This window comes from Chenopodium quinoa, unplaced genomic scaffold (assembly GCF_001683475.1).
Source record: "Chenopodium quinoa cultivar QQ74 unplaced genomic scaffold, ASM168347v1, whole genome shotgun sequence".
Classification (NCBI taxonomy): domain Eukaryota; kingdom Viridiplantae; phylum Streptophyta; class Magnoliopsida; order Caryophyllales; family Amaranthaceae; genus Chenopodium; species Chenopodium quinoa.
In genome coordinates, this window is record NW_018744239.1 from 11,641,629 (window position 1) to 11,668,219 (window position 26,591).

General features: G+C 39.1%; 1 protein-coding gene across 1 annotated transcript; it reads left to right on the forward strand.

Annotated features, from left to right (window-relative positions):
• The first annotated feature begins 7,033 nt into the window (after positions 1-7,033).
• LOC110694392 lies at positions 7,034-8,146 on the forward strand. The gene has a single exon (XM_021871561.1). It carries the CDS (start codon positions 7,034-7,036, stop codon positions 8,144-8,146), a length of 1,113 nt encoding a protein of 370 aa, XP_021727253.1.
• Positions 8,147-26,591: the final 18,445 nt, after the last annotated feature.

The following is a 26,591-nucleotide window of genomic DNA, read 5'->3' on the forward strand; positions in this document are numbered from 1 at the left end:
GCTCGGAAAAGGAAAACGGTTGTTGACCCCGAGTACCAGTTCGATGATTCAGCCGGAACTCCGGTTGATGATGCTCCTTTTGACCAACCAGGCGTACCTAGCACCCCCGGAGATGAGATTCTTGAAGAGTTCGGAAGCTCAGGCGGTGAAGGAACCGTCCAACAATCCGACTCAACAGAGTCGACAATGGAGCCGGATGCCCCTCAAGAGGATGAGGAGGCATATAAGCAAATAACCTAACAGAGGCGCACATGAGTGCCCGGGACGTTGTTACTTTGAATGCAACACTCCCGACATTTTTGAAGAAGCGCTCGATAGGAGCCGGATGGGAGATAGTTGTTCTACTTGTAGATGCAGCCATCGTCTAGGATAACAACGTGGAACACGCCGATAATTACTTCGGCTACTATGAGGCGGCATTCAAAGCCGGCCTCCGGTTCCCACTCCACAACACAATCAAGGCCATTCTAAAAGGTTACGACCTTGGCGTCTGGCGGCTCACACCCAATTCTTAGGTGAAAATTTTTAGGTACATTGCCGCCTGCGAGATGTAGGATGTGACACCTAGCTAGGAGGCGTTTGCGCACATGCATTATCTGAGCCGTGCCCAAGGCGGCTAGAATGCGTGGTACACATTGACCACGCATCCGGAATACATGATGACTTTGGAGAAGCCATCTAAATGGACTAGCTGGAAGAGCAAGTTCTATATGGTCTCTTCCCCTTCTCCGGCTGTGAACCACCGGCTACGCCGCTATAATAAGCATCTGGCTCTACTAGGAAATAAATGCGCCCTCCCCAAGATACCAAGGAGGTCTTGGGATCAAATAATGGAGCCGGGCCTTTTTAAGAAGACTACGATGCCACTGAATGATGGGACACAAGTTATTGTCCCCAAGTTTTGGGTCCCTCATCCGGACTGGTTCAAGGGCGAGGCGTTCCTTTCAGCCTACGGTCTTAGTACCTTTTGGAGCAAACGTATGTTTATTGCTTAACCGGCGTATTATGCCGCCTGTATGGTGTTCGAATAATCTCTAACAATTTTTTGTATTTTCAGAGAAAGGACTCGAGATGACTCATCCGGATAAAATGCCGACTAAGTCAGCCGCTGAAATAAAAAAGGAGCAACTTGAGAAAAAGAAGGCCCAACTAGCGGCCAAAGGCAATGGGGTAAGCACCGGTTGACCTTTATACCCTCTGTATGTCATGCAACCCATCTTAGTACTAACCGGTTGCTTTGCTTTGTTTTCTTTTTGCAGATGGGGAGCCAGAACGTCCCTCGATCTTTAAGGCAAATGCCGAAAAGGCCGGGTGAGGAGCCTGCCCAACCATCCTCTCAAAGGCAAAGGGTCCCGGGTGACCCCGCACCTACCTTAGCCGGAAGACTATCGGCTCCTGATAGGCCCACAACCGTAGGCAAAAGTCTGCAAAGTCTGGGTTTGAGCTTGAGGTTCCCTCTAGCCGGGTGCTTGCTATAGCATCCCACTATAATGCGGCTGGGGGTGGTGTCACTCCTCAGCCTGAAAACCAAGGTACGGATCTCACCTTTGACCCCACTGGCCACTGGGGCCTGCTCGAGTCAAGTCCCAAGCTTCTCAGTCAGGGGATTCTTCAGGCAGCCGGCTGAATATAGGCGCTGCTTATGCCCAACACTTAATGAATATATCTCATGATGCAGATGCCTCTTCTCGTTGGCCGGATATGCAAAATTATTCCAAGAGAATGCTGAGGACTCTCACCCGTTCCGAGAAGGAGACGGAACTGGGTATCAACCAGGTCAACATTGAGCGCATCACCTCACTGCTGGCTGAGGTAATATACTGGTTGGGGTACTTTTGTGCAATTTTGCTGATATACCAGTTGGGGTACTTTTTTGCAATTTTGCTAATATACCGGTTGTAATATAACTGAAAGACTAACTTCTTTTCCGGCTGACTTTGCAGGTGATGTTGAGGGTTGACGGGATGAAAGCCCCCTTGCAAAAGAAGCAAGAGGAGGTAAGGGATGCCTAGAGACGGGCAACCGAATTAATAGATGTATGTCAATATAACTCCCTTATGCTTGAAATCCAAACTAAAGCCCCGGAGATGAAACAGGAGGAACTCATCTGGGAGCTTATGGCCAACAAAAATGATGCCGACTGACAACTCCAAGTTAATTAACTCAAGGCTGACGTCAAGGCCTTGGGGGAGGCTGACAAGGAGAACACCGGGCTGAAGGCTGAGGTCACCCGGCTGAAGGATGAGTTGGTCAAGACCAAGAAGGATGTGCCGACTGTGTCGGTTTTGCTTTGCTACTATTTGTTTCAATTTTTTGCAATTTTCGCAATATGAATTGATACATGTGGTATGCCGGATGCAATGGCTCTGTCTGCCCCTGGATGGTTGTTTGCTTGTAGTTAATCCAACTCTAAGCAAGTAGCCGTCCATATAAGCATCTGGATGAATAAGTAGGCGGTCCTTGACCGTTTACAATATAGAGTTATTTCTAAGTTGTATCTGCCGGCTATGCCGACTAAACACAACCTAGGATACTTGTTTAACCAGCTGCGGATTACCCCTTGGATTTTTGACAATGCCATTGGTTGGTATGCAGGCGGCCTGTGGACGGACGTATGCATTTTAACCAATTGCGGATTAAGCGACAAGGTTTTTACCTTGTTTATGGAAGATGTAGCCGGCTGTAGTGCTTTTTGGAAAAAGTCGGCTGCAGACCAAGATTTAATTCACCGTCTGTATTGTCTTGGGGCAATAACCGGGTGTATCTTGATTTTGATAGGTCATTCGAACAACCATGGGTTATCTTTAACCTAACCGGTTAAAGTCGTTTGAGTTTATGACCTGTAGAACAATGTACCACCCGGAAGGGAGATGTTCTCTTCGGCGAATTCACCTAAATGGGCGTCGCCGGATGCCTGCTCATGTTTAGAGCAGGCGGTTTAAAATATGTTGGCCATTAGCCATTTGAATGACTAAGTTCGGTACTTAGCCTTCTACTCAATTAGAGCAAACGGTTGCCCAGTTGTGCATTGCACAGATGGGACTTGGTAGTTGCACGGCTGTGCATTGCACAGACGGGTCTTTATACAAGAGATAATTGAAAATAAAGTATTCTTTCATTAATATACCCTATTTACAAAATATTTACAAATCCTTAGAAGTAGTACTTTTTCAAGCTATCTACATTCTAGGTTATGGCTAGCTGCCTGCCGTTTGGGGTTTCCAGGCGGTAGGTGCCGCCTCTGACTTCTTCACAAATCCGGTAGGGGCCCTCCCAATTAGGGGTTAGCTTCCCTTGCTCATTTTCCCTACCGGTTGCCTCCATTTTTGTAGCACAAAGTCCCCCACTTTGAGGGGCCGTTTGTGCACTCTTTTGTTGTAGGCCCTCGTCATTCTCAGACGGTATATCTCATGATGCCAGGCGGCATTGCCCCTGCGCTCCAGGTGTGAGTCCAATGCAAGACGCATGGCCTCCCAATTAGCCTCTTCATCATAGAGCATAACTTGAAATGTTGGCTCATAAAGTTCGATTGGCAGGACGCCTTCAGTGCCGTATGTCATGAGAAATGGGGTTTCACCGGTTGCCCGTTTTTCAGTTGTTCTGATGGCCCAAAGGACATGAGGCAATTCATCTGCCCATAGACCACCAGCCCTTTCAATTTTCTTCATAATGTCGTCTGAGATGAGATTATTGAAGGCTTCAACTTGGCCGTTTGCTTGGGGGCGGCCAACGAATGCAAAACAATGTGAGATCCCTTGATCTCCCAACCAGCTCTTGAGGGTAGGCGTTTCAAACTGACGGCCATTGTCAAAGACCATAGACATAGGAACCCCAAACCGGGTGAAGATGTTTCTCCAGATGAAGGAGATGACATCCTTTATCTTAATGCCCTTGACCGCCTCTGCCTCAACCCATTTGGTGAAGTAATCTACAGCTACAAAGATGTACCTCCGCCCGCCTGTGGCAGGCGTATATGGACCTAAGATGTCCATGCCCCATTTTGCAAATGGAACCGGGCTGTAGATAGCCATCAGGTCTGTTGCCAGACGGCGTATGAGCCGGCCAAATCTTTGGCGCTTGTCACACTTTTTCACCAATTCCATGGTGTCTGCCTCAAGAGTAGGCCAAAAGTAACCCTACCGTCTAGCCCTTCTTGCTAGAGTTCTACCGCCTATATGTGATGCTGATAAGCCGTGTTTTGTGTATAATTGCTAGCCTCTTTTTAGTTGTTCTTATTAGTTTAACTTAATATTTTAGTCCATTTTGGTTTGATTTGGTTTAGTTTCGATGATTCGATTCTTTTATGGGTAGTTTCGTTGTTTTTGATGTAATTTAGGATTAAAGAAGCAATTATGGAGATTTTTATGAAGTCATGAGACTAAACCGAGGCCCATGGACTTTCACGAAGCTCGTTGGTCGAAGAACGAGTCATTTAGGACTTTTTGGAGTCAAGCACAACCATGTTTAAGAGAGGCACGCCCATGTATTATTGAAGAAAGAAAGAAGAAGTAATCTGGAAGCTAGGCACGTCCATGCCCAGAATAGGCACGTCCGTGCCTAGGCCTCAGAAACCGAAGAAAACTCTCTGGAAGTGAGGCACGTTCGTGCCTCATATAGGCACGTCCGTGCCCCTGCTGACTTCGAATTTGCATATGAGGCACGTCCGTGCCCGGAGTCCAGAAGACAAGAAAAACCTTACTCGAAGTGAGGCACGTCCGTGCCTCTTAGGAAGATTACGCGCTAAACTTTCTTACGTTTTCTTATCTTTCTAGGAGTATAAATACCCCAAACTTTATTATATTTCAGAATCTAGTATTCCTTATTAGACCTAGTTTTCTCTAAGACTTGACATTGCTTTTGTAATTCAAGATTCAAGTTCTACTTTTGCAATCTCCATTTATTTCAAGATTTGGTATTTTCTTTTCATCACTTATTTCTTAATTATGTTTTCTTTGATTATTTTTGTTATTTCTTATTTCATTATGTGTGAGTAGTTATATTCCAAGATCTAGGGTAGCCCAATTATGATTGATGCATGAATTGATTCTTTAAATTCTCTAATAACTATTGCAATTGTTAATGTTAAATTGATTGTGATTATGCCAATACTAGATTAGAGATAATTAGTATTGTTATTATTCCATAGTTCTAATCACAACGAGAGTTGGGTTTAGCGGATTTGAGTAGATCAATTTAGGGTTTGAGATTCATTACGAGAGTAGTTGAATTGATAATTGGGAAGCGAAGTAAAGTGTTTAATGTCTCTAATTTGCATGATTCCATGAGAATAGGCTTGATTGTGGTTAGAGAAGCCATTGATACTCGAGAGAGGTCCTTGGTATTGATTAAGGTTTACTTTTCCCCATGTTTATTGGATTTGTATGCTAGGGGTAGATAGATAATTGCATCGATCGTAATTGTGGTGATACTTGATCTTGGATGTTTAGTTTATTGATTCATTATATTCTTTTGATTAATTCTAGTTTTTCATACATTAGTTCTTAGCTTATTCCAACATTAATTTGATTCTTTCTTAGTGATTATTTGAGTCTAGATAATTTAGGTGAACCTTAGTCTCTTGGGATTCGATCCTTACTTGCCCGTCTACATAGTAGTGGTCTAGTTAGGTTATTTTTGTTAGGTATGCGACACGCCTATCAAATTTTAGCGCCGTTGCCGGGGACTAATGTTTTCATTTGATTATTTGTGATTGTTTTTGCTAAGCTTTATTCGTTGCCTCGGCTATTGTTTCTTGTGTTTTTGATACTCTACTTTTAGTTCCTTGTTGCATGCAAACACAAGGTTCAGGGTTAGACGATTTAGAACCTTTTGAATCTGAAATCAAAGCAACTATAAGGAGACGACGAGGTAGTAGAAGAAGGAGAAATCAGAACAACAGGAATATGGAAGACGGCAAGAAATCCCTTTTGGAGTACGGTATTCCTGATACGACTACCGGGCTCCTATCGAGCATTGTCAGACCACCTATTACCTCCCAGAGCTTTGAATTAAAACCTCAATTCATACAATTCATCTCTAATGACTCATTTGCAGGCACACCTCATGAATGCCCTGTTAGCCACATAGACAGTTTCTTGGTGAAGTGCGACACCATGAAGCTCAACGGCGTTACTGATGATGCTATCAAACTTTGTTTGTTCCCTTTTACACTACGGGATAGAGCGAAAGAATGGTTACGAGATGAAGGTATAGGTTCCTTTGATACATGGGATAAGCTTGCCAAGGCCTTCTTAGTAAGATTTTTAGGGCAAGAGAAGACAACAAAGTTAAGGAACAAGCTAGCTACCTTTCGTCAATCTGATGATGAGTCTTTATATGAGGCATAGAGAAGATTCAAGCGCTTACAGAGACAATGCCCTCATCACGGTATCCCAGAGTGGCTGCTGATCCAAACATTCTACAATGGTCTGATCCACGAGTTCTGCATATACATTGATGCTGCATCTGGGGGTCATTCTCTCATGACTAAGAACCCAACTGAAGCTAAGGAGCTAATTAAGAAAATGGCAGCCAATGATAATTATCATCCAGGGGGCAGAAATACTGTGATGACTAAAGGAAAATTTGATGTTGATGCTTTAACTCTCTTGACAAGTTCTGTACAAGCATTAGCAAGCAAGTTTGAAAAATCCAAGCTGGATCCTCTTCCACTTCAGTCAAAACATGTCAACTATGTGGTATTCAAGGCCATATTGCACCACAATGTCAACCTCCCTCTGACGTAATGTCAATCGAGCAAGCAAATGCCTTATATACTACGACATCTAAAAGGCCGTATGATGCTCAAGCTCAATTGTATTCTCCGCCACCACCACCTAATTTTCAAGCAAGGGCATCTTTTAATCACCAACCCATGTATCAAAAACCACCACCGCAAACTTCAAAATACAACCTCGATTCCACTATGGAGACTTTCACTACCACCCTTCTTCGACAGCAAGAGCTTATGACAAAGCAATCTGAGCTATAAGCAAAGCGAAATGAACACTTTGAAAGCTCAATTCATTTGCTTATGGCTCAAAATAAGAGGATAGAAACCCACCTTTCTCAACTTTCACAACAAGTGAGTCATTTATCAACTCTTCATGATCAAGCAAAAGTCCAAAAGGAACAATGCAATGCAGTTTTCTTGAGAAGAGATGAATTATTTCCGAGGAAAATAGATGAGAAAGTGTGCAGTGTGGAGCCAAGAAAAGATGAACATGGTGAGGATGTAAAAAGTCCCAAACATGTTGCTCCATCGGCCTATGAGGAACCGATGCCCTTCCCGCAAAGGTTGTCAAAAAACGTGCTCGATAGACATTTTGGGAAATACTGCGAAGCTCTTAAGAAGGTACACGCTTCTATTCCTTTTTCCGATCTTTTAATTCAAATGCCTCAATTTGCAAATTTTGTGAAGAATATTAAAGATCAACATGAGGATAAGGAAGTAGTAAATGAGAAAGGCTCCACTATTTTATGTGATAGCCTACCACCTAAGCTGCATGATCCTAGTAGTTTCACTATTCCCTGTATGATAAACGAAAATTTTTTCGACAAGGTTTTGTGTGATTTAGGTGCTAGTGTTAATTTAATGCCTTATTCATTATATGAAAAATTGGGTTTGCAAAAACTTAAACCTTCCCCTATTTCTCTTCAAATGGATGATAGGACTTCTAGACTCCCTATGGGTGTGGTTGAGGATGTATCAGTTAAGGTTGATGAACTTGTTTTTCCTGTTGATTTTGTTGTTATGGACATGAAAGAAGACCATAAGATCCCGATTATATTCGGTCGTCCATTCCTTGCCACAATTCAAGCTCTAATAAATGTTCCTAAAGGACAAGTGACCATTAGGGCCAAGAATAAACAAGTCATGTTTAAGCTCTTTAATGAACATAATTTTATATTTGATGGTGGTACTTGTTTAAGAATTGATGCTACTAACCCTTTGGTTGATAAGTGTGTATGTGATAGAAACCTTGTGAGAAACGAGGACAATATTCCACCAAATGATGTGTTTAGCTACATGAAAGTAAGTTTGGATACAAAGCATGTCAAATATAAAATGAAGGAGTCATTTGGAGGCAGATATTTTTATGGGCAACATCGCGGAGTTTCTTCTTTGTGTGGTGACCCAAGTTGAGCTAATAAAGAAGGTCAAGCTTAAGACCTTAAACAAGCGCTAAATGGGAGGCAACCCATTCCTTTTTATTTTATTTATTTTTATTTTTATTTTTTTAGCCTTTTACTTTTTTATTTTCCTGTTTTGTTAGTGTCTAGAAAACAAGCAAACAAAAAGGTCCTGGCTCCACCCCGAGGTATGATTTTACCCCTCCTGATTAGTAGACCTGTTCCCCTCGCCCCTTGTCATTTTACACTGATTTATGCATACATTGAGGACAATGTATGGTTTAGCTTGGGGGAGGGTTCATTTTTCACCATGTATATATTAGTTTTTTTTTAGTGTTTGGTTAGTTTTTCTTTCTTATTAGTGTCTTTGATATGCCATTACACGCTTATGCTTCTATGATAATGATCATACATGTGTGCTTTGTGAAAAGTTTTTTTTTTTTTTTCCAAAAACCATTTATCAATTTGCTTGGAATTGAGTAGGTTTGTGGCTAGGATGGTCTCCCCGCTCTACTTATGTGAATAGTTTGTGTACCTGGTGAGATATTTGAGCCATATTTGACTGATTTCATTCTAACTCAGTCGTACTTTTTCATGTGTGATTAGTTGTCCTTCATGTAATTGAATTCTTGGCTTTGCTCTTTGACTATTTGAGACTTGAATGATGCATGTTGCGGAAAAGTGATTGAAATTTCCCTTGTAGAGAATAGAGCCTCAACATTTTAGGTCCACATAAATTTTATTTTTATTTTTGCATTCACCCGTAGGTTGAGCCAATTTGAGCCGTGTTTTCCCTTTTCTTGATACCCTACATTTAAAGCCATAAAGTCGTTTTTGTAGGTTTCTTTTGAAGGAGCATTACACTTGTTTAAGCCCTATGAGTGACTTGTGAAAAAAAAAAGAAAAAAAAGAAGTTGAGTATTATTGAAAAGAAAAAAAGAACAGAAAAGAAGGAAAAGAAAGAAAAGGAAGAGGAAGAGAAAAAAGTTTTAAAATTCCATATACCCATACCTCAAAACAAAGAGGAGTTCCAAAAGTCTTCCTAAATCATAAAATGCTATAAATCCCTTCTTTTTGCAAATTTATAAAAGAGAGAGAGAAAAAAATGTGTGATTAAAAAAAAAAAGGGCTATGCTTATATTGTATGAAGTTGGAGGAAATAAGGTTGGTTTGAACCCGATATTTGAATGTGTAGTGGGATTAGGATTTGTTATACTTTCGAGCACCACATTCCCAAATAACGTCGTCCAACCCTTTATTAACCAAGCTTACCCTTTTTGGATTTCATGATTTTCGCAATTGCATCAATCTTTGAAAGTGGAGAAAGTCACATTGCAAGTCTAAAGAGGACAATTCATGTGAAGTTGACATGCATTTTATGCCTAGGTTGAGTGCTCTCATATTTCACCCCATAAATACATGAGCGTTTATTGCTTTTATTTTTCACAACTGAAGTGAGAGCTATTCATGTTTGTGTGAGTTGGTTTAGGGAGATGTGTGGTAAGATGTTTGTCGATTCCAAGTATGAGAGGTTTATGGTGGTTTTATGCACATTGATTATAATTTTTGCTTTCCTATTGATTTCAAATGATGGCACATTATGATGATTTGAGAAGTTGTCTTGCTCATATGTGAATTGAAGCACAAGTTTATTAGCTTTAAGACTACATATTTAGCTCAAGTGGGAAGTTAGAAAGAATAAATCCATTGTACTTGCTATATTGGTATGAATTATACACTTTACTAAGCTATATTTCATTCTCTTTATTCATTTAATAAATTTTTTTTCATGCTATTACAACTTGTGTATTATTTAATGACAAATCAATACAACAATATATGAAATGCTTGCATCATCATATGCCTAGATACCCGTTCAAGGCTTTCTCATTAGGAGAAAGTCTTGAAAAGTCCCCGGTTGGGACTGTTCTTGAACGTTTACTCTCACTTACGTGGTGAATGTATGTCTTTTTTTTTGATTTTAAGGAACGTCTTGGCTTACCATTTCCTCACCTTGTTCTCTAGGTACATATATGGGTAAGTCATTACCTACATTTTGTACTTGGAGAACTGGGGGGAAATACTGCCGGATTTTCCTTAAAATGGAAAGTCGGCATACATTCACTAGTGAGATTACACGTTCAAGGATGGGTTAGGTTGGAGTGATAAGCCTTTGGAAGCATATATGCATTTTTTATCTGTATGAATGTTATATGCATGGTGTGTGTTTGAATTTGATTTACATATATAATATATGTAGCAATTATACATTATTCTTAATATGTTGCTATGTTTAGAGACAATTTACTTAATGGAGAAGGATCGTGGTTGGATGTATGGTAGACGTGATACATTGGAATTCTTTGACAGGGCGAGAGGGCTTTATCTTATCAACGCAGAATGGGTGTCGATTGCCTCTATTGTCCTGGTGTTGATTGTTATAATGTGAAGGTGGTCAATAGTGTTAAAATCATTAGAGATCATGTAATTTGTCGTGGGTTTGGGCTCAGATACCATGTGTGGATTTGGCACGGTGAAGAAGGAGAGTATAGTGGGGATGTTGATGGGAATGATGTGCATGATAGAAGCAATGAGATTTGTGTGGACGAGGAATACATAAATTATGAGTATATTATTGATAATGGTGATGAGGATGGATTTGAGGATGATCAGGTGGATGAGGTCGAGGATGAAGGGGTGGATGAGATGATGCGTGGTGTTGAAAGTGATGTGTTTGAGTCATTATCGAAGGCTTCTAAAAAGCCTTTGTATCCTAGGTGTAAAAAATACTCCAAACTATCATCTGTGCTAACACTTTTTAACATTAAGTCGAAGCATGGGTGGACGGACAGTAGTTTTACTTCTTTGTTGTCCGCGTTAAGTGAGATGTTGCCTGATGGGAATGAAATTCCTAAGTCTTACTATTATGCAAAGATGCTCATGTGTCCATTTGGTTTGGAGTATAAGAAGATACATGCATGTCCTAATGATTGTATTCTTTGTCGAAATGAATATGAACAATTGGAGGAGTGTCCACGATGCATGAAGTCGCGCTACAAGATAATGAGTTGCAATGCTGGTATGAAGGGACCTCCTGCTAAGGTGTTGTGGTATCTTTCCATTATTCCAAGATTTAAGCGTCTATTCTCAACACCGAGAGACGCTAAAAACTTGAGGTGGCATGCAGAGGGAAGAAAGAAAAACAGAATGCTAAAGCATCCAGCCGACTCCCCGCAATGGAAGAACATTGATATGAAGTTTGAGAAATTTAGTGATGAAGTCAGAAATTTGAGGCTAGGGTTTTGCACTGACGGGATGAATCCATTTGGAACTCTTAGTACCCAAAATAGCACATGGCCGGTACTTTTAGTGATCTACAATTTGCCTCCTTGGTTGTGCATAAAACATAAGTTTGTAATGCTTTCACTACTAATAATGGGGCCAAGGCAACCTTGAAACGACATAGATGTTTATCTTGCGCCACTTGTTGACAATTTGAGAAAGATGTGGGACGAAGGGGTTTCGGTTTTTGATACTCATAAGAATGAAATGTTCACATTGCGTGCAGATCTTATGTGGACCGTTAATGATTTTCCTACATATGTCAACTTGTCTGGGTACAAGAACAAAGGAAAAAAAGCATGCCTCATTTGTATTGATGACACACTAAGCATGTGCCTTGATCATTCTCATAAAGAGGTGTACGTGCAGACCCGAAGGTTGCTCAGGCGCGATCACCCGTACCGTAGGCAGAAAAAGGCTTTCGATGGGACAGCGAAAGAGGGGACTGCACCTAGGCCATTGACTGGTGAGGAGGTTTATGCTCGAGTTAAGGGTATACGAACAGTATTTGGAAAAACAGAAAAAGCTACGGACTCAACTGCTCTCTTTAAAAAAGAATCAAACTTTTTGAAGCTTCCGTACTAGAAAGAACATGACGTTAGGCACTGTCTTGATGTAATGCATATAGAGAAGAATGTGTGTGATGCTCTTGTGGGAACGCTGATAAATATTCAAGGGAAAACAAAGGACGGAAAGGGTGCACGGTTAGATTTAGAAAAGATGGGGGTTCGTCCAGAATTGTTGGCTCAGGAAAAGGTTAGAAAGGGAAAGGAACAGGAAAATGAAAATGAAATGAGTTTGAAAAAAGGAAAGGGGAAGAGCAGGGGAAAGGGAAAGGCCACGGCTTGCTACACATTGTCAAGGGTAGAAAAACGGATGTTTTATGCATGTCTGTACGTCATTAAGGTTCCATCAGGGTACGCATCTAACATGAAAATTTTTGTATCCTTAAATGGAGAATTGAAGCTGAAAAGTATGAAATCCCATGATTGTCATGTTATGATGCAAGTATTCCTACCAATTACAATACGTTGTATTTTTCCAAAGCACGTGAGGGAAGCTATTACAAGCCTTTGTTCGTTTTTTAATACAATATGCAGCAAAGTGCTTGATCCTTGTACACTTGATGCTTACAGGCGGATGTGGTTGTGACTTTATGCAAATTTGAGATGTACTTCCCACCCTCATTTTTTGACATAATGGTGCATCTCATTCTTCATTTGGTGCGTGAGATTAAGTTGTGCGGTCCAGTGTTCATGAGGTGGTACTATCCTTTTGAAAGACACATAGGTACATTGCAAAATAAAGTAAGGAATCGGGCTCACCCGGAAGGAAATATGATTCAAGGGACCGTGGGTGAGGAGATTGGTAATTTTGTGGCCGACTATATAGCCGTTGCTGAACCTATTGGTCTTCCTACTTCTCAACATGAAGGGAGACTTGATGGTCATGGCACAATCAGGTCAAAACGAATGTCACCTGATCGAGATAAGTTCTTACAAGCACACCTTTATGTGTTGCACCATGTTGCAGATGTTCACCTGTATTTAGACAAGCATATGGCTAATTTACGTAATGAATTTCCATCGAAAGGTGAAAGGGCCTTAATGCAGTTGCATAATAAGAGGTTTATGGGTTGGTTTTGTGATCGAGTGATGGGTAGAATGGATGAGAGTGTCACTGATACAGTAAGGTGGCTTGCTTATGGTCCTAGGGATGATGTTCGCTCATTTGAGGAATATGACATAAATGGGTACGCTTTTTGGACTGAGCGTCAGGATTTGAAATCTTCCTCGACCCAAAACAGTGGTGTAACGCTTGTGGCATCGTTAAGGGAGTTTGCAAGGGCTAAGGATAAATCACCTGTTGATGTAGTGTTATCATACTATGGTCGAATTCAAGAAATATGGGAGCTTGATTATTGTAACTTCACGGTTGCTCTTTTCCAATGTAAGTGGGTTGATAATATGAGGCGTAACGTCAAATATAATGAATTTACTCTTGTAGATCTTGGCCACCTGAATAATAGTGCGGAACCATTCATCCTTGCATCTTAAGCTAAGCAAGTTTTTTACGTAACTGACCCAGTCGATTCAAAATGGTCTATTGTGCTAGCCGGCAAAAGAAGAATCCTAGGCATTAGAGAAGTCAAGGATGAGGAAGAATATGATGCGTTTGATGACTCGACACCTTCCACTGTTCCTAGACCTGTTTTACCAAATGACATAGACGACCAAGCCAATTATATGCGATTAGGTCACAAGGAAGAAATATTAGATTGAGGTACCATTTTTTTGTTAATTTGAAATTGTAGGCGTTGAAAGTATTATAAAATCATAGGTTAGGTGAAAATGAATGAAAGTGTTAACTTACTTGCCCATTTTCACATTTTCTTTTAAATGAATTAAGTAACTTTTAAAACATGTGAAATATGGAATAAAAATGACCTACACTTGCCCATTTTCTAGGTTGATTTGTATTGTAATTCAGCAATTTATATTTAATTATAACTTTACCTTACAAAGTTATTTATATTACAACTAATAACGTATTATGTTTGTAATGGCAGGTGTTTATATCTCATGGCGAACGATCAGGACTGTAACTGTGTCGAGGATATAGAGGATGATGATGATGATTTCTATGAAGATGAGGACGAGCTGTATGATGTGAACAAGGAGAATGATTTAGGTGAGCTAGAAGATCAGGCTCAGGATAAGTTTGACCGTATGCTTGTAAATTTGAAATTTCAGCTGAAAACGCACCTCCTATTGATAATAATGCAGTTTGTGAGACGGTTGGTGAGAACCCTACTTTCCACACTCAAAGCCAAAGACAAAGTGGAGGGGGGGGGGGGGGTGAAGGCACCGGCTAAGAAAAAGGTGAGGGGTCCGATGATAAGTTTTAAGAAACCCGTCGGTCCCATGGTCCTGGAGTATGACACGGTAGGCCAACCTACGGGAAAATGGCGTCGTCAATATGCTGTTTACGTTGGCCTTTGTGCACGCGAAATCCCCATTACACTTGGCTGGTGGGAAGTATCTCCAAGCTTGATTCAAACATTTTGGAATGATACTGAGGCAAGTGTTTTGTTTGCACATTTACACAAATATAAATACCTTCACTTTATTTTTAATTAAAAGGGGAAAATAATAATCGCTTTTATTTGTGCTTACTGAGTCTGTTTAATATTCCTAATGAAGCCGCCAAGTGAAGGGTGTTTGAATCTTTATTAGCGGAAAGATTCAGAGGCTTCAAGACCACCTTAGTTCGTGGGTGGATCACAAAGACAGTTGTGAGAAAACCAAAGAAGAAGAAAGGAGGTGGCAATGATGATGAAGTTATCGAGGAAGAGCAACTCCCATGGAAAAAATGGCCAAGTGTGTCGAAGGATGATTGGGAAGCTTTCGTTCTTCAAAAAGTAAAAAGGAAGTAATTGTAAGTTTGGGTAAATCTAATGACAATTATATAATATATTAAATCTTTTTGAAGTAATGGTACTAACATTTCTAATTATGTAGGAACTGAGGGAGCAAAATTCCAAAAATGCATTGCAGAGGCAATACACCCATTGTATGGGGTGTAAGACATTTGGTGAATTGAGGGAAACGTGGGTCAAGGAGGGAGTATATCCCACTGCGCTTGTAAGGTCCTCCAAAGAACCCTCTGATTCCACGAAAACTACGTTGGTGAATCCTGCTGGTGATTTCATTTGTTCTCTGCATGCGCGTGACAAGGAAACCGGAAAATGGGTCATCAAGGCTCTGGAAACCAAAAAAATTGCAGATAAACTCGTAAGCAACAATGAACTTGTGAACTTTATGAAGCTTTAGCATAAATATCATTTTTCAAAAAAATTAACTCTATTCATATTGCTAGAGCTTGAGTACACTGAAGAACTGGTTGAAGGCAAACTCGTCCCAACTGTAGAAATAACCCTTTTACCTTGGCTTTGGGAAAGCCCTACCATCCAAGACGGGTATTAGGTGCGGGAGGGACATTGTTAGGATGGAAAAGGTGATGGGTCCAGAATATACCAAATCAGAAAGATCCCGAGCAAGTGTGAACTCACCACATGACTTGGATGCCACGGTGAAATCAATTAAGGAACAAGTGCGCAACGAGATGCGAGATAAATTCAATGCTTGGGTGAAGCAAATGAACTTGCTGGGCTTGCCTTTCCCCTCGACTACACCGGTCATGTGATCACCCACTAGAACAAGGAGAAGATGAGATACATGGAGACGATCGATGATGAGATACAGAAGGTAGTTTCAGAACTATTAGTTTTGGCATATTGAGTTACGTGAGATCTAAGGTGGCATTATTAATTTACTATTGCAGGTTAGTACTCCTACACATGCGGACTCGAGGGAGCTCCATAATCCAACACCTCATGAATTTCCAGATTTACAGGTGATTTGTTTAGTTCTTTGTAAATGTTCTAGGTTATGTTGGAGGTGTTTGAGAGATTGGCCATAGTCTTACTTGCATAACGATTGATCGGGAAAGGAGATCTTCGAGGTGATAGTATTAATTACTATCGAATTGACAAACGTTGACTTGATAAGATAGCTCGATAAATATAGAGAAAAAATGACTTAATTGCATTTTAATTTTAAACTAATCTCTCACTAGGGTAGTCAGCTCTAAATCAACTTGTTTTTCTTAAGCAACCAAGTGATTAAGTCTTTACTGCTAAATAAAACTCGAGCTTTGAAACTGCTAATTCATCCATGTTTCTTCGTTTCTGTGTTGTTGCTTGGTTGGCCGTTATTTTGTGTTGTGGTGTGCATCTCTGTTTTCTATTGGCTGCTGGTTTGACAGGCTTCATTGTTCTGTTTTGTTGTGCTGGTTGTTGTGATGGTTGTTTCTGTTTTCCTGCTATCTTCTATGTTTGCCTCTGCTTATTGTGTCTGCTTCTGCCTGCTGTGTTTGCCTCTGCCTATCTGCTGTGTGCCTGTGTTTTCCTGCTTTTGTGTCTGCTGCTTTTGTCTGCTACTGCTGTCTATGCTGTCTGCGCCTACTACTGTCTGCTAGCTGTCTACTTCTGATCTGCTTCTGCCTACTGTTCTGCTTCTGATCTGCTTCTGCTTCTGTTTGATGTGCTGCTTCTAATCTACTTCTGCCTGTTGTGCTGCTTTGATATGCTTCTACTTCTATCTGCTGTGTTGCTTCTGATCTACTTCTTCCTGCTATGCTGCTTTGATATGCTTCTGCTTTTGTCTGCTGTATGCTTGCTGATTTGCTTCTGCCTACTGTGGCTTTGAGCTGCAAGATAAATGGCTGTGAGCTGCCAGATAAATGGATGTCTGTTGCTGTTGTTTGTAGATGTGCAGAGCAATTTTTTTTTGCTTATTTCTGTAGTTTTGTAGGCCTGTTTTGTTGCCTTTGCTTGTTTTGTTTTCGGTGTAAGAAGAGACCCGTTGTGCACTTCTACACCCAGGCCTATCAAACAGTGGAGATTTGCATCTGGTGGCGTATGCTAGTGCACAACCGACCTGTGGTACGATCCATTTGCGACCGTTTAGGCCACAACATTACTCGGTCGGGATCAATTCTATGATTGCGGGGTTCCAGGACATCCGACTACCGGTGCCTGTAGAGGAGGATGGGATTACTACACTTTGGGAAGCAAAAAGGAGCTTTGTGTAATGGCCATGTGCTTGGGTAAGGTAGATCAACGAGGTAAGATTTTGGATTCACTCGTTACTCTATGCTCGGTTGTCTTCCTAAGAGTTGGATGGATTTCTTTTCTAACCAATTGCGTGATTTGTTTTATCAAATTTTGAAGAAAAGCCAAACTTCAAAGAGGAGGGTGAAGCAGCCTAAAAGCATTGATCAACCGGTGCTAAAGAAGAGGAGTGCACAACGGTCGGAGAGTGAAAAAGCGTCGAAGAAGAACTCTTCGAGAGGTTCAGCTATGCACCCTACTCCACTTGTTCCTGACACAGTCCTTCAAACGCTCTCTAAAGATTTTACTTTTCTACACAACCGTGTTAGTATGTTGCCTAGTAAAACTCTCATTGAAGTTGCACTACCTAAGGCAGTGTTCCACTATGATGAGGATGCAGTTGCATGGCTCAACAAAGAAGATGTGAAGGAATTACTAAGTGGTTCAATGCTTAACATTTCCCTCATTCAAACATTCATGAGGTAATTCATGCCGCTTAAATTATGTTATTCAGATTAGGGGTGATTGTCGTTTATTATTCCATTAATATTCTATTATCATGCATGCAGAGCACTACAGGAGCACTTAATGAGATTGATTCTCCGTGTCAATTTGGGTGGTTACGCCTCGAGCAGACCTCCACTACTAGAATCTTAGGCAACTACCCTGACTTTTGGTACTATGTTGAACGGAGTATCAAGGAATTAGTGCGTGCGGGAGACAAGTTCATATTCGCCCCATGTTATGAGGAGTACGTCTAACCATGTCAAATTCATTTGTTTTCCCTGATGATATGTTGTACATGGCTAATTATTGAGTTGTTTGTCTATTGTGAATTTATGTCGCTTGCATTGGACCCTGCTGGTGATTTGTGTTTCCAGTAACACAATCTTCCTTTTTGATTCAGCTCGATTGCCTCGTCCAAAAAAGCTCCTCGTGATGTCCATATTTCAAAAGTAAATAAAGCTACCTAGTGTTAATTATCATTACCTAACTCATTTATTAGTCATACTAATCAAGTTTGAACTTACTTTTCTATAGTGTTATGAAGAAGATAAATTGTCGAGCTCCTCAAGGTCCCACATCAAAAACACCGATGGTAATGCTACATGATATTGTGATTTTCGTAATAAACAATGCGTTAGATGTTGCTAATTTTCTATGTATGTTTGATTCATGTACTTTGTTCCTATGCTAGTGCGCACAATAAGATAACGGAGTTGATTGTGGCCTATACGTGATGAGATTCATGTTTGACATAGTGAGTCGTTATACAGACACACTACAACTTGATGAGGTATGCCATTAACTTATTTAATTTGCTCTTTTCATGTGATTGGACAAGAAATGTAGGAAATAGGCATCCTAGTAGTCATGTAGGCCTTATTTGGGTCATTTTGGATCAAAATGCGTCCTAAAACACTTGAATTGCTCTTTCCATGTGATTTCAAGCCTTAGCAGCCTATAACTAAGTAATAATGACATGTTATGGGAAAGAATGAGTTCATTTGACAAGAAATGTAGGAAATAAGCATCCTAGTAGTCATATAGGCCTTATTTGGGCCATTTTGGATCGAAATGCATCCTAAAACACTTGGATTGCTCAATTCATGTGATTTCAAGCCTTAGCCGCCTATAACTAAGTAACGCTGACATGTTATGTGTAATAATGAGTTGATTTGACATGAAATGTAGGAAATAGGAATCCTGGTAGTCATATAGGCCTTATTTAGGCCATTTTGGATCAAAATGCGTCCTAAAACACTTGAATTGCTCTTTTCATGTTATTTCAAGCCTTAACCACCTATAACTAAGTAATAATGACATGTTATGAGAAAGAATGAGTTTATTTGACAAGAAATGTAGGAAATAGGCGTCCTACTAGTCATATAGGCCTTATTTGGGCCTTTTTTGATCAAAATGCGTCCTAAAACACCTGAATTGCACTTTTCATGTAATTTCAAGCCTTAGCCGCCTATAACTAAGTAATAATGACATGTTATGAGTAAGAATGAGTTGATTTGACTAGAAATGTAGGAAATAGGCATCATAGTAGTCATATAGGCCTTATTTGGGCCATTTTGGATCAAAATGCGTTCTTAAACACTTGAATTGCTCTTTTCATGTGATTTCAAGCCTTAGCCGCCTATAACTGAGAAATATTGACATGTTATTAGAAAGAATGAGTTGATTTGATATGAAATGTAGAAAAAATAGGCATCCTAGTAGTTATATAGGCCTAAGTAATAAATTTTTGCTTAACTGAACTTGTAAATGTATTTTTACATGCATAACCTAAGTAATTAATTCTAACATACTTTTAACCTAAGTAATTAATTCTAACATACTTTTTGTTTATTCCAAGTTTTGCAAGGTACAAAAAGGAGGTCCGTTGACGAGCAAGGAACTTAATGAAGTTCAAGACATGTTGGCGTCTTTCATCACATTTAACATACTTTTTATTCGAAGTGTCATATTTACAAATAAACAATAGTAATCAATAATGTAGTTAACAAGTTCAAATAGAAATGACACTTCATTGTATAGCATTTGGAATTATTAATTAATATCTATGTATTGTTGTTATTATTTCAATTTAGAAATTATTATTACTATTATTATTATTATTAATATTATTTATAATAATATTATTATTATTTATTTATTATTATAATAATAATAATAAAAATAATAATAATAATAATTGGTATTATAATATATAATAATGGTGGAATTAATCCAGATGTACAGGTTTTCATTATTATTATTAGTATTAAATTAATATTATTATTTATTGCCAAAAAAAAAAACGTAGTTATTGGTACCGATTCACAGCTAGATCCGGTGCGAAAAGTATATATATAAATAAAAAAAAGGCTCGCCATGACTTTTAGCACCGGTTCACAGCAAGAACCGGTGCTAAAAGTATTTATTTTTTAATTTTTTTAGGGAATTTTTCACACCGGTTCTCAACAAGAACCAGTGCAAAAAGTCTGTTTTCGCACCGATTTTGAACTGGTGCGAAAAGTCTTGGGTTTAGGCATCCCTCAAATCAGAACTGGTTCAAAACCGGTGCTAAATGGGGGTTTTGAACCGGAGCTGATTACCAATTTTCGCCTAGTGTTGGTAAAGGAAATCTTTGAGGATGGTTCTCAAAGAAAGGAAAATCATTTCTAAAATAGAACTCTCATAAATGACTTTTATAACTAAAGTCCGAAAGGACGGTTGGATATCATGTATTAAAAATACTAGGTAGTTTTGATGAACATGAAGTATTAAGTTGAAAAACTCAAATTGTCAATAGTTGACAACCAACATTTTTGTTTCGCTTCATACACTAATGAGTAGGACTCATTGATGTAGTAATTCAAGATGAATTAAAGAAAAGATGGAACTTTGTTTTACAGCGCATTAGATGCTTAATTATGCCTAACAAAGTTTAAAAGTCAAAACACTTAAGGAAATGGTTCTTAAAGTTATGATATGATGTATGATAAGAAATATAGGTAACAAGGAACAAAGAAAAGGGATACGATTCCTTTTCTACCTATGAGTTCATGTTATTGTAGTTAACTTAGCAATCTTCACAAGTATCAGATATTGCTTGAGTGTTCCACTTTGAAAGTGACCTCAAACCTTTGAAGTTAAGCCAAGTTATTTACTTATAAGCTTAGAATGAAGCAAGTAGTGCTACATCAGTTGCGGGTTTTATTTGAATGGCATGGTTGTCTAAGCCATAAGTCAAGAATGCTAGATTATAAACAAACATTTCCCTAACATAAAAACTCACAAACTTCAAGTCATGGACAAGATTTGTATTCCAAACATCTTTAGCAATGTCACATCGACAAGAACGTACTCAAGCCTCTATTAGATAGACTCTTGATAGTTGATCGATTTGGAATCGTTTTAAGACAAACAAGTTTTACTTGTTGAAATCGACAAAGAAAGGAGCTATTGTGCTTGGTATAGTCAGTTGACTCCAAAAGCTAAAGAGAATTTCATTACTTCAACGTCTCACAAGAATTTGAAAGAATATGGCTATATTCATCAAATGTGAACAAACTGGACGTTGAGTAGCTCAAAAGTTCAGTGAAGTATAGAATCAACTTGGCAAGATATCAAAACATCTAGATTAGATCGAGCGATGTTTGCTTGAGCCAAGAGTAATCATATCAAAGTTATGAAATTGGAATTTCATAATTAGCTCCACAAAGAATATAGTATGACGGAGACCTCGATGCTATTTGGAAATGACTCGAATAATGATGGATCACATCATTTCCTATAAAGTTCTTAAACATTTGCACAAATGACTAGTATTGCACTAAACAAAATTGCCGAAGCTAAGAAAGGACACCATATTTAGTTATGGATAGAAATAGTTTCTAGTGTCTTTTCAGGTATATGTATGTCTAGGGCTCTTAAGTCAGTGGGAATTCACTGGCTTAGTGGGAGCTAAGTGGCTCAATAAGGGCTAAGGTAGCTTGAGTGGGAGTTAACTGTTTGTTTCACAACGAACTTTTACCCAAAGACTATATACATGTCTCTTTGTAAAGTATTCAAGTGAGACTACGGGCATTACTTCCACAACCTAATTGAGAACATAATATTTGTTGCTCTAAGTGGTGTCTTTCTGGAAAGTAACACATTTCCAAAATGACAAGTGGGAGGAAAATGAACTCGATGACTATCGAGATTAGCAACAAACTTAAACTGAGAATCTCTAAAGACTTTAGAAGGACTTCATAAGTGCCTTAAATGAGTAAGATCGATATAATCAAGGGCTTTAAAAGCACCTTGAAACTCAGTGTTTGATGCAATTACCCCGTATAGGTATTGAATTCACCAAAAGCTTGGATTGAATCCTCTAAATTTCTATTAAGTTAGAAATAAACCTAAGACTTAAAAGCGTACTATTTACTATTGGATGGTAAGGGAATATTTTCTTGTAAATTAGCTAAGACGAATTCAAAATCCCAAATAATGGTTAGAGGCCATAAAATCCGAAATAGACTCCATGTTTGAAAATCATGTTTGAAATTTGATTAATTTGCATGAAGGGTGAAAGACCCATCAATCGCAAATAAGTTTTTAAATGAGAAAACTAACAAATATGGAAATGTATATGCATACATAGCTAGATTGGTCGAAAAGGATACAATTAATTCACGGCGTTGATTTTAATAAAAACCTATTCACGAATCGGAATGCTTAAGTATTTTCGTTATTATTCTAGCAAAATTGCGCATATGAAATATGGAGAAATAGATACCAAAACCTCCTTCCTAAAATGGGATTTTGGAAGAGACTATGGAAATTGTCTAAGGGTTTTGAAAATCTAAAAATTCTAGATTTTAAAGCAAGTTCAAGAAATCCATTGTGGGATTAAGTGAAGCATTGCATGTAGGAATTGGAACGTGTATTCTCATAAAGTTAATAAAAGGTTTGGCTTATGGAGAATCATAAAAAAATTCTTATGGATAAGAAGTTTAGTGGGAGCAAGAGTCAATCTTGTAAGGTCTAACAAGAAGTTTACAAACTCTATTGTGAAATGACCATCAAATGCTAAATGCTTAGATTTGAAAGGATTTTCGACAATTGACCAAGCAAAAGACGATACTTAGTACATAGTGGGTATTAATATCTATTGGATAGATTTAATAAAATGTTTTAACGAGTAAAAGAATTTACTGTGATAAACATGAAGGACTTGAAAAGGCCTTCGACCCATATGTGTAAAACTAAGTAAATGTTTGAACTAAGTATAAGCTAGGCTAATACTAAATCACACAAGAAAGACTCTAGGAGAGAATTTCAACCGTATCATATAGCAAACAATTTAGCAAGACTCGGTGAAACTAGATGACCTAAAAGGTCATATGAATGGAATAAATTGGGAATAATTCTGCAATTGAAACCATCATGTATGCTATGATATGGAGTTGTCACTCAACTTACATGCTTAGAGCATGAGAAGTATAAACTACCAATCAATTTAAATCTGAGTAATGGATCGTTAGATTATGATAAAGAACATCCAAAGTACTTGGATAAGTAAAAGGGATGAGTTCTTGATGCATGGAAACAAATGTAATTTTAGAATTGATGTTGCAAGCACATCCTTAGCAAGGATCAGATCCTTAATAAGGAAGTCGTTTATAAGTACGAGCTAAAATGCGTCGTGGCTTTAGAATGGTAACATGGACACGCATCCATGTGTACTGTATGTAAATTTAAGGTAAATTTCCATGATCACAAGAGATTAGGGTATTCTAAATCATTGTGAGCCGTTTGGAATGAAATCCAAGCAAAGCACCACCAGGAAGACTATTGAAATATATGTTGAGAATATTGTTGCCTTAAAGAAAATAATAAGAAAGTTGTTCAATGGAAAGTTCGTTGTCGAACGTTGATGATTGTAGGTTGTCAAGTTGAAGATCTCAAATCGTCAAAATGAGTGGGAGCCATCACATATAATCCATAACACTCTTAAATTTTATCATCTTATTATGAAAGTGTTTGATAATGAAGGTTCTAAGATTTGCAAAGTAATCATATCTAAACCTATGCAATAAGTGAACTACAACATTCACAAGTGCATGAAAGAAATCAAGCATATTAAATATGGGTGTGATTTCAATAAATGTTTTGTGAAGAGTTGCACTCTTGAAACATTTGAGGAAAACCATTTATCATAAGATGAAACGTTGAAAAGTTTCATAGTGGAATAATTTTTTTACTAATAATTCCACATACTAGTTAATTGTGGTTTAGAATTAAATAATGAGTCCGTTCGATTTCTAAGAATATTCAAAACAAGGTATCAAGACCATGTGTTAGATAAAGAAACACCTATTAAGTGAACATTGAATATTTCAATCGAAAATTATCCCTAATCAAGGTCATTTAAATGATGGACGATTAATGACCACTTGAGATTAGTGTGTAGTATGATTTATAGCACCGTTTCTTGTGCTACAAGGATATGATTGTCATAAATCATTTCCACATGTATTGGTTTGGAACTATACCGGATCGACCTATGAGAATACTTTAAGAGATTTAAAATCGTCATAAGTATATTTCTCATTATAGCTATCGGAACCTTTTTCCTCGACCATGAGTATTGTAAATTCTCTTGTTTAAGTATTAGACCGTTTTTGATATTGTCAAACGTCTGCCGTAAATGGGATTATAACGGCAACACTCGGGCGGCTAGGTGATCTTAGTAAAGTAAGCTAACAATATAAGACTGGGAAAGTCCCCCTATTAACAATAAGGAACATGTCTTTGTTGTTTACAAGGCCTCTCGAAGAGTGAGACTATGAAAATGCATGGCCGTGCTCAGATGGATTTTAGAAATCATCTGCTTATTGACAATTGAACTTGAAAATCGAGAAACACTTTTGGACATAATAAGGATGATGGAGAATCTTACCTTATAGTTCATGAAGAGACATTAAGTGACATAGGAAATGGGCTATACACTAACTTCACACTTGTTTGGAAGGACAAGTGGGAGATTGGAAGGAATGGTGTCCTTCCAACAAGTGTATTATTCCGATAGAGGGTTCGGAATTATTAGAAAGATAATTATTCAGTGAGGTCAAGTGATCGGAATGCCTAGGTGGAGGCCGCTTCCGATCAGTAATATTAATGTATAATTAATATTACAACTTAATCTTGACTGAACACTTCGGGTAGCACCCCAATCGAGTAACCGATCCAAGACGACAAATCAATCCGAAGGATTAGATGAGTCATTAGAATATTACGAACAAAGACGTCGGATATCGAGTTTGGAGCTTTGAAACCGAGCGTCACAAGTCAAGTCGAATTTGGTATTCGGCGAGACGTGGAACCAAGTAAGCGACAAGTTCGAGCCAAGCTGTAGCCTCACATTGGCCTAGCCATGAGAATACTAGGCTAGGCGAGGGCATCAACCGCATGCATGCTAGCGTGGTGGGCATCACACCCAGCCACACGCATAGCTGCAGCTAGGCTGCGCCTAGCATGCAAGCATCGCAAGCATAGTGTTATGCGTATGCGTGCTATAGATGTGCGTGCTTGCTAGCATAGAAGCACCAGTCACAAGCAACAGCAGCTGGGCCTCGCTAGCACACGTAACGCAGCAGCAGTAGCAGCCCGCAATGCATGCGTGGCTTGCTTGCTCGCGCATGAGAAGTGCGAGCTGGCAGCCAGCCCGACCTTGGGGCTAGGCGCCAGCTGGGCAACCTTAGCAGCTAAGGTGGGTAGGCAGCCAACTGTGCATTGGAGTCCAGCTCACGGCTAATAGGAGGGGACTAGTTATAGGGTTGCTTGGGGAGCAAGGGGACTTTGATCCCCACCCTAAATGGTCCTCACTTACCGTTGCTCACCATTTGCCACTTAGAGGTTGTTGATTCATTTTGCATTTTAATTTGTTTTCAGATTAAAATAAATTAGGAAAAACGCAATTCTCCCACATTAATGGAAAATGGGAAATTAAGGCTCTTTTCCCTATAAATAACCAAGTTTTGGGTTTGGGAAAAAGCACTTGAGTTGAACACAATAAGGCATTTCATTATTAGTGAGAAAACCTTTAATTTTGTAATACTCTAGTTTTTCTTTAGTCTAGCCCCGACTAACCTTTGGGGTAGAGACCACTCGGGTCGGGTCGAGGGTGCGAGTCGTCGGAGGCTTACCCACTTGCGAAGCTAGAGCTTTCAAGAGATCATAAGAGAGTGAAGCACACGTCGAGGGTAAGATCGTCTTTTCTCTTTCTCTCTCTTATGTTGTTTAATTATGTGATTGCATGTTTAGTTACATTAATTAGTGTGTGGGTCTTGGGCGGGTTTCATTCCGCGTAATGTCGGACACTACGAAACCCAACACTATTAACAATAGGGAACATGTCTTTGTTGTTTACAAGGCCACTCACAGAGCGAGACTTTGAAAATGCATGGCCATGCTCATATGTATTTTAGAAAGCATCTGCTTATTCACAGTCGAACTCAGAAATCGAGAAACACTTCTTGATGTAATAAGTGACATAGGAAACAGGATATACACAAAGAGCACACTTGTCCCGAAGGATAAGTGGGAGATTAAAAGGAATGGTGTCCTTCGAACAAGTGTATTATTCAATCGAGGGTTCGGAATTAATTAGGAAAGCTAATTATTCAGTGAGGTCAACTGATCAGGATTCCTAGCTGGAGGCTGCATCCAATCAGTAATATTAATGTATAATTAATATTACAGCTTGCTCTTGATTGAACCCATCAGGTCACAACCAATTGTGTAACCGAACCAAGGCGACGAATTAATCTGAAGGATTAAATGAGTAGATAGAGAGTTTACGAACTGAGACGTCGAATACCGAGCTTAGATCATCGAAGTCGAGCGTTGAACGTCGAGTTAACTTATTCAATCGACAAGATGAGAAAATTAGTTAAACAAC

Excerpts from the sequence above, each read along its gene's own strand:
- LOC110694392 (XM_021871561.1), top strand. The coding sequence starts at position 7,034 with ATGGCTCAAAATAAGAGGATAGAAACCCACCTTTCTCAACTTTCACAA.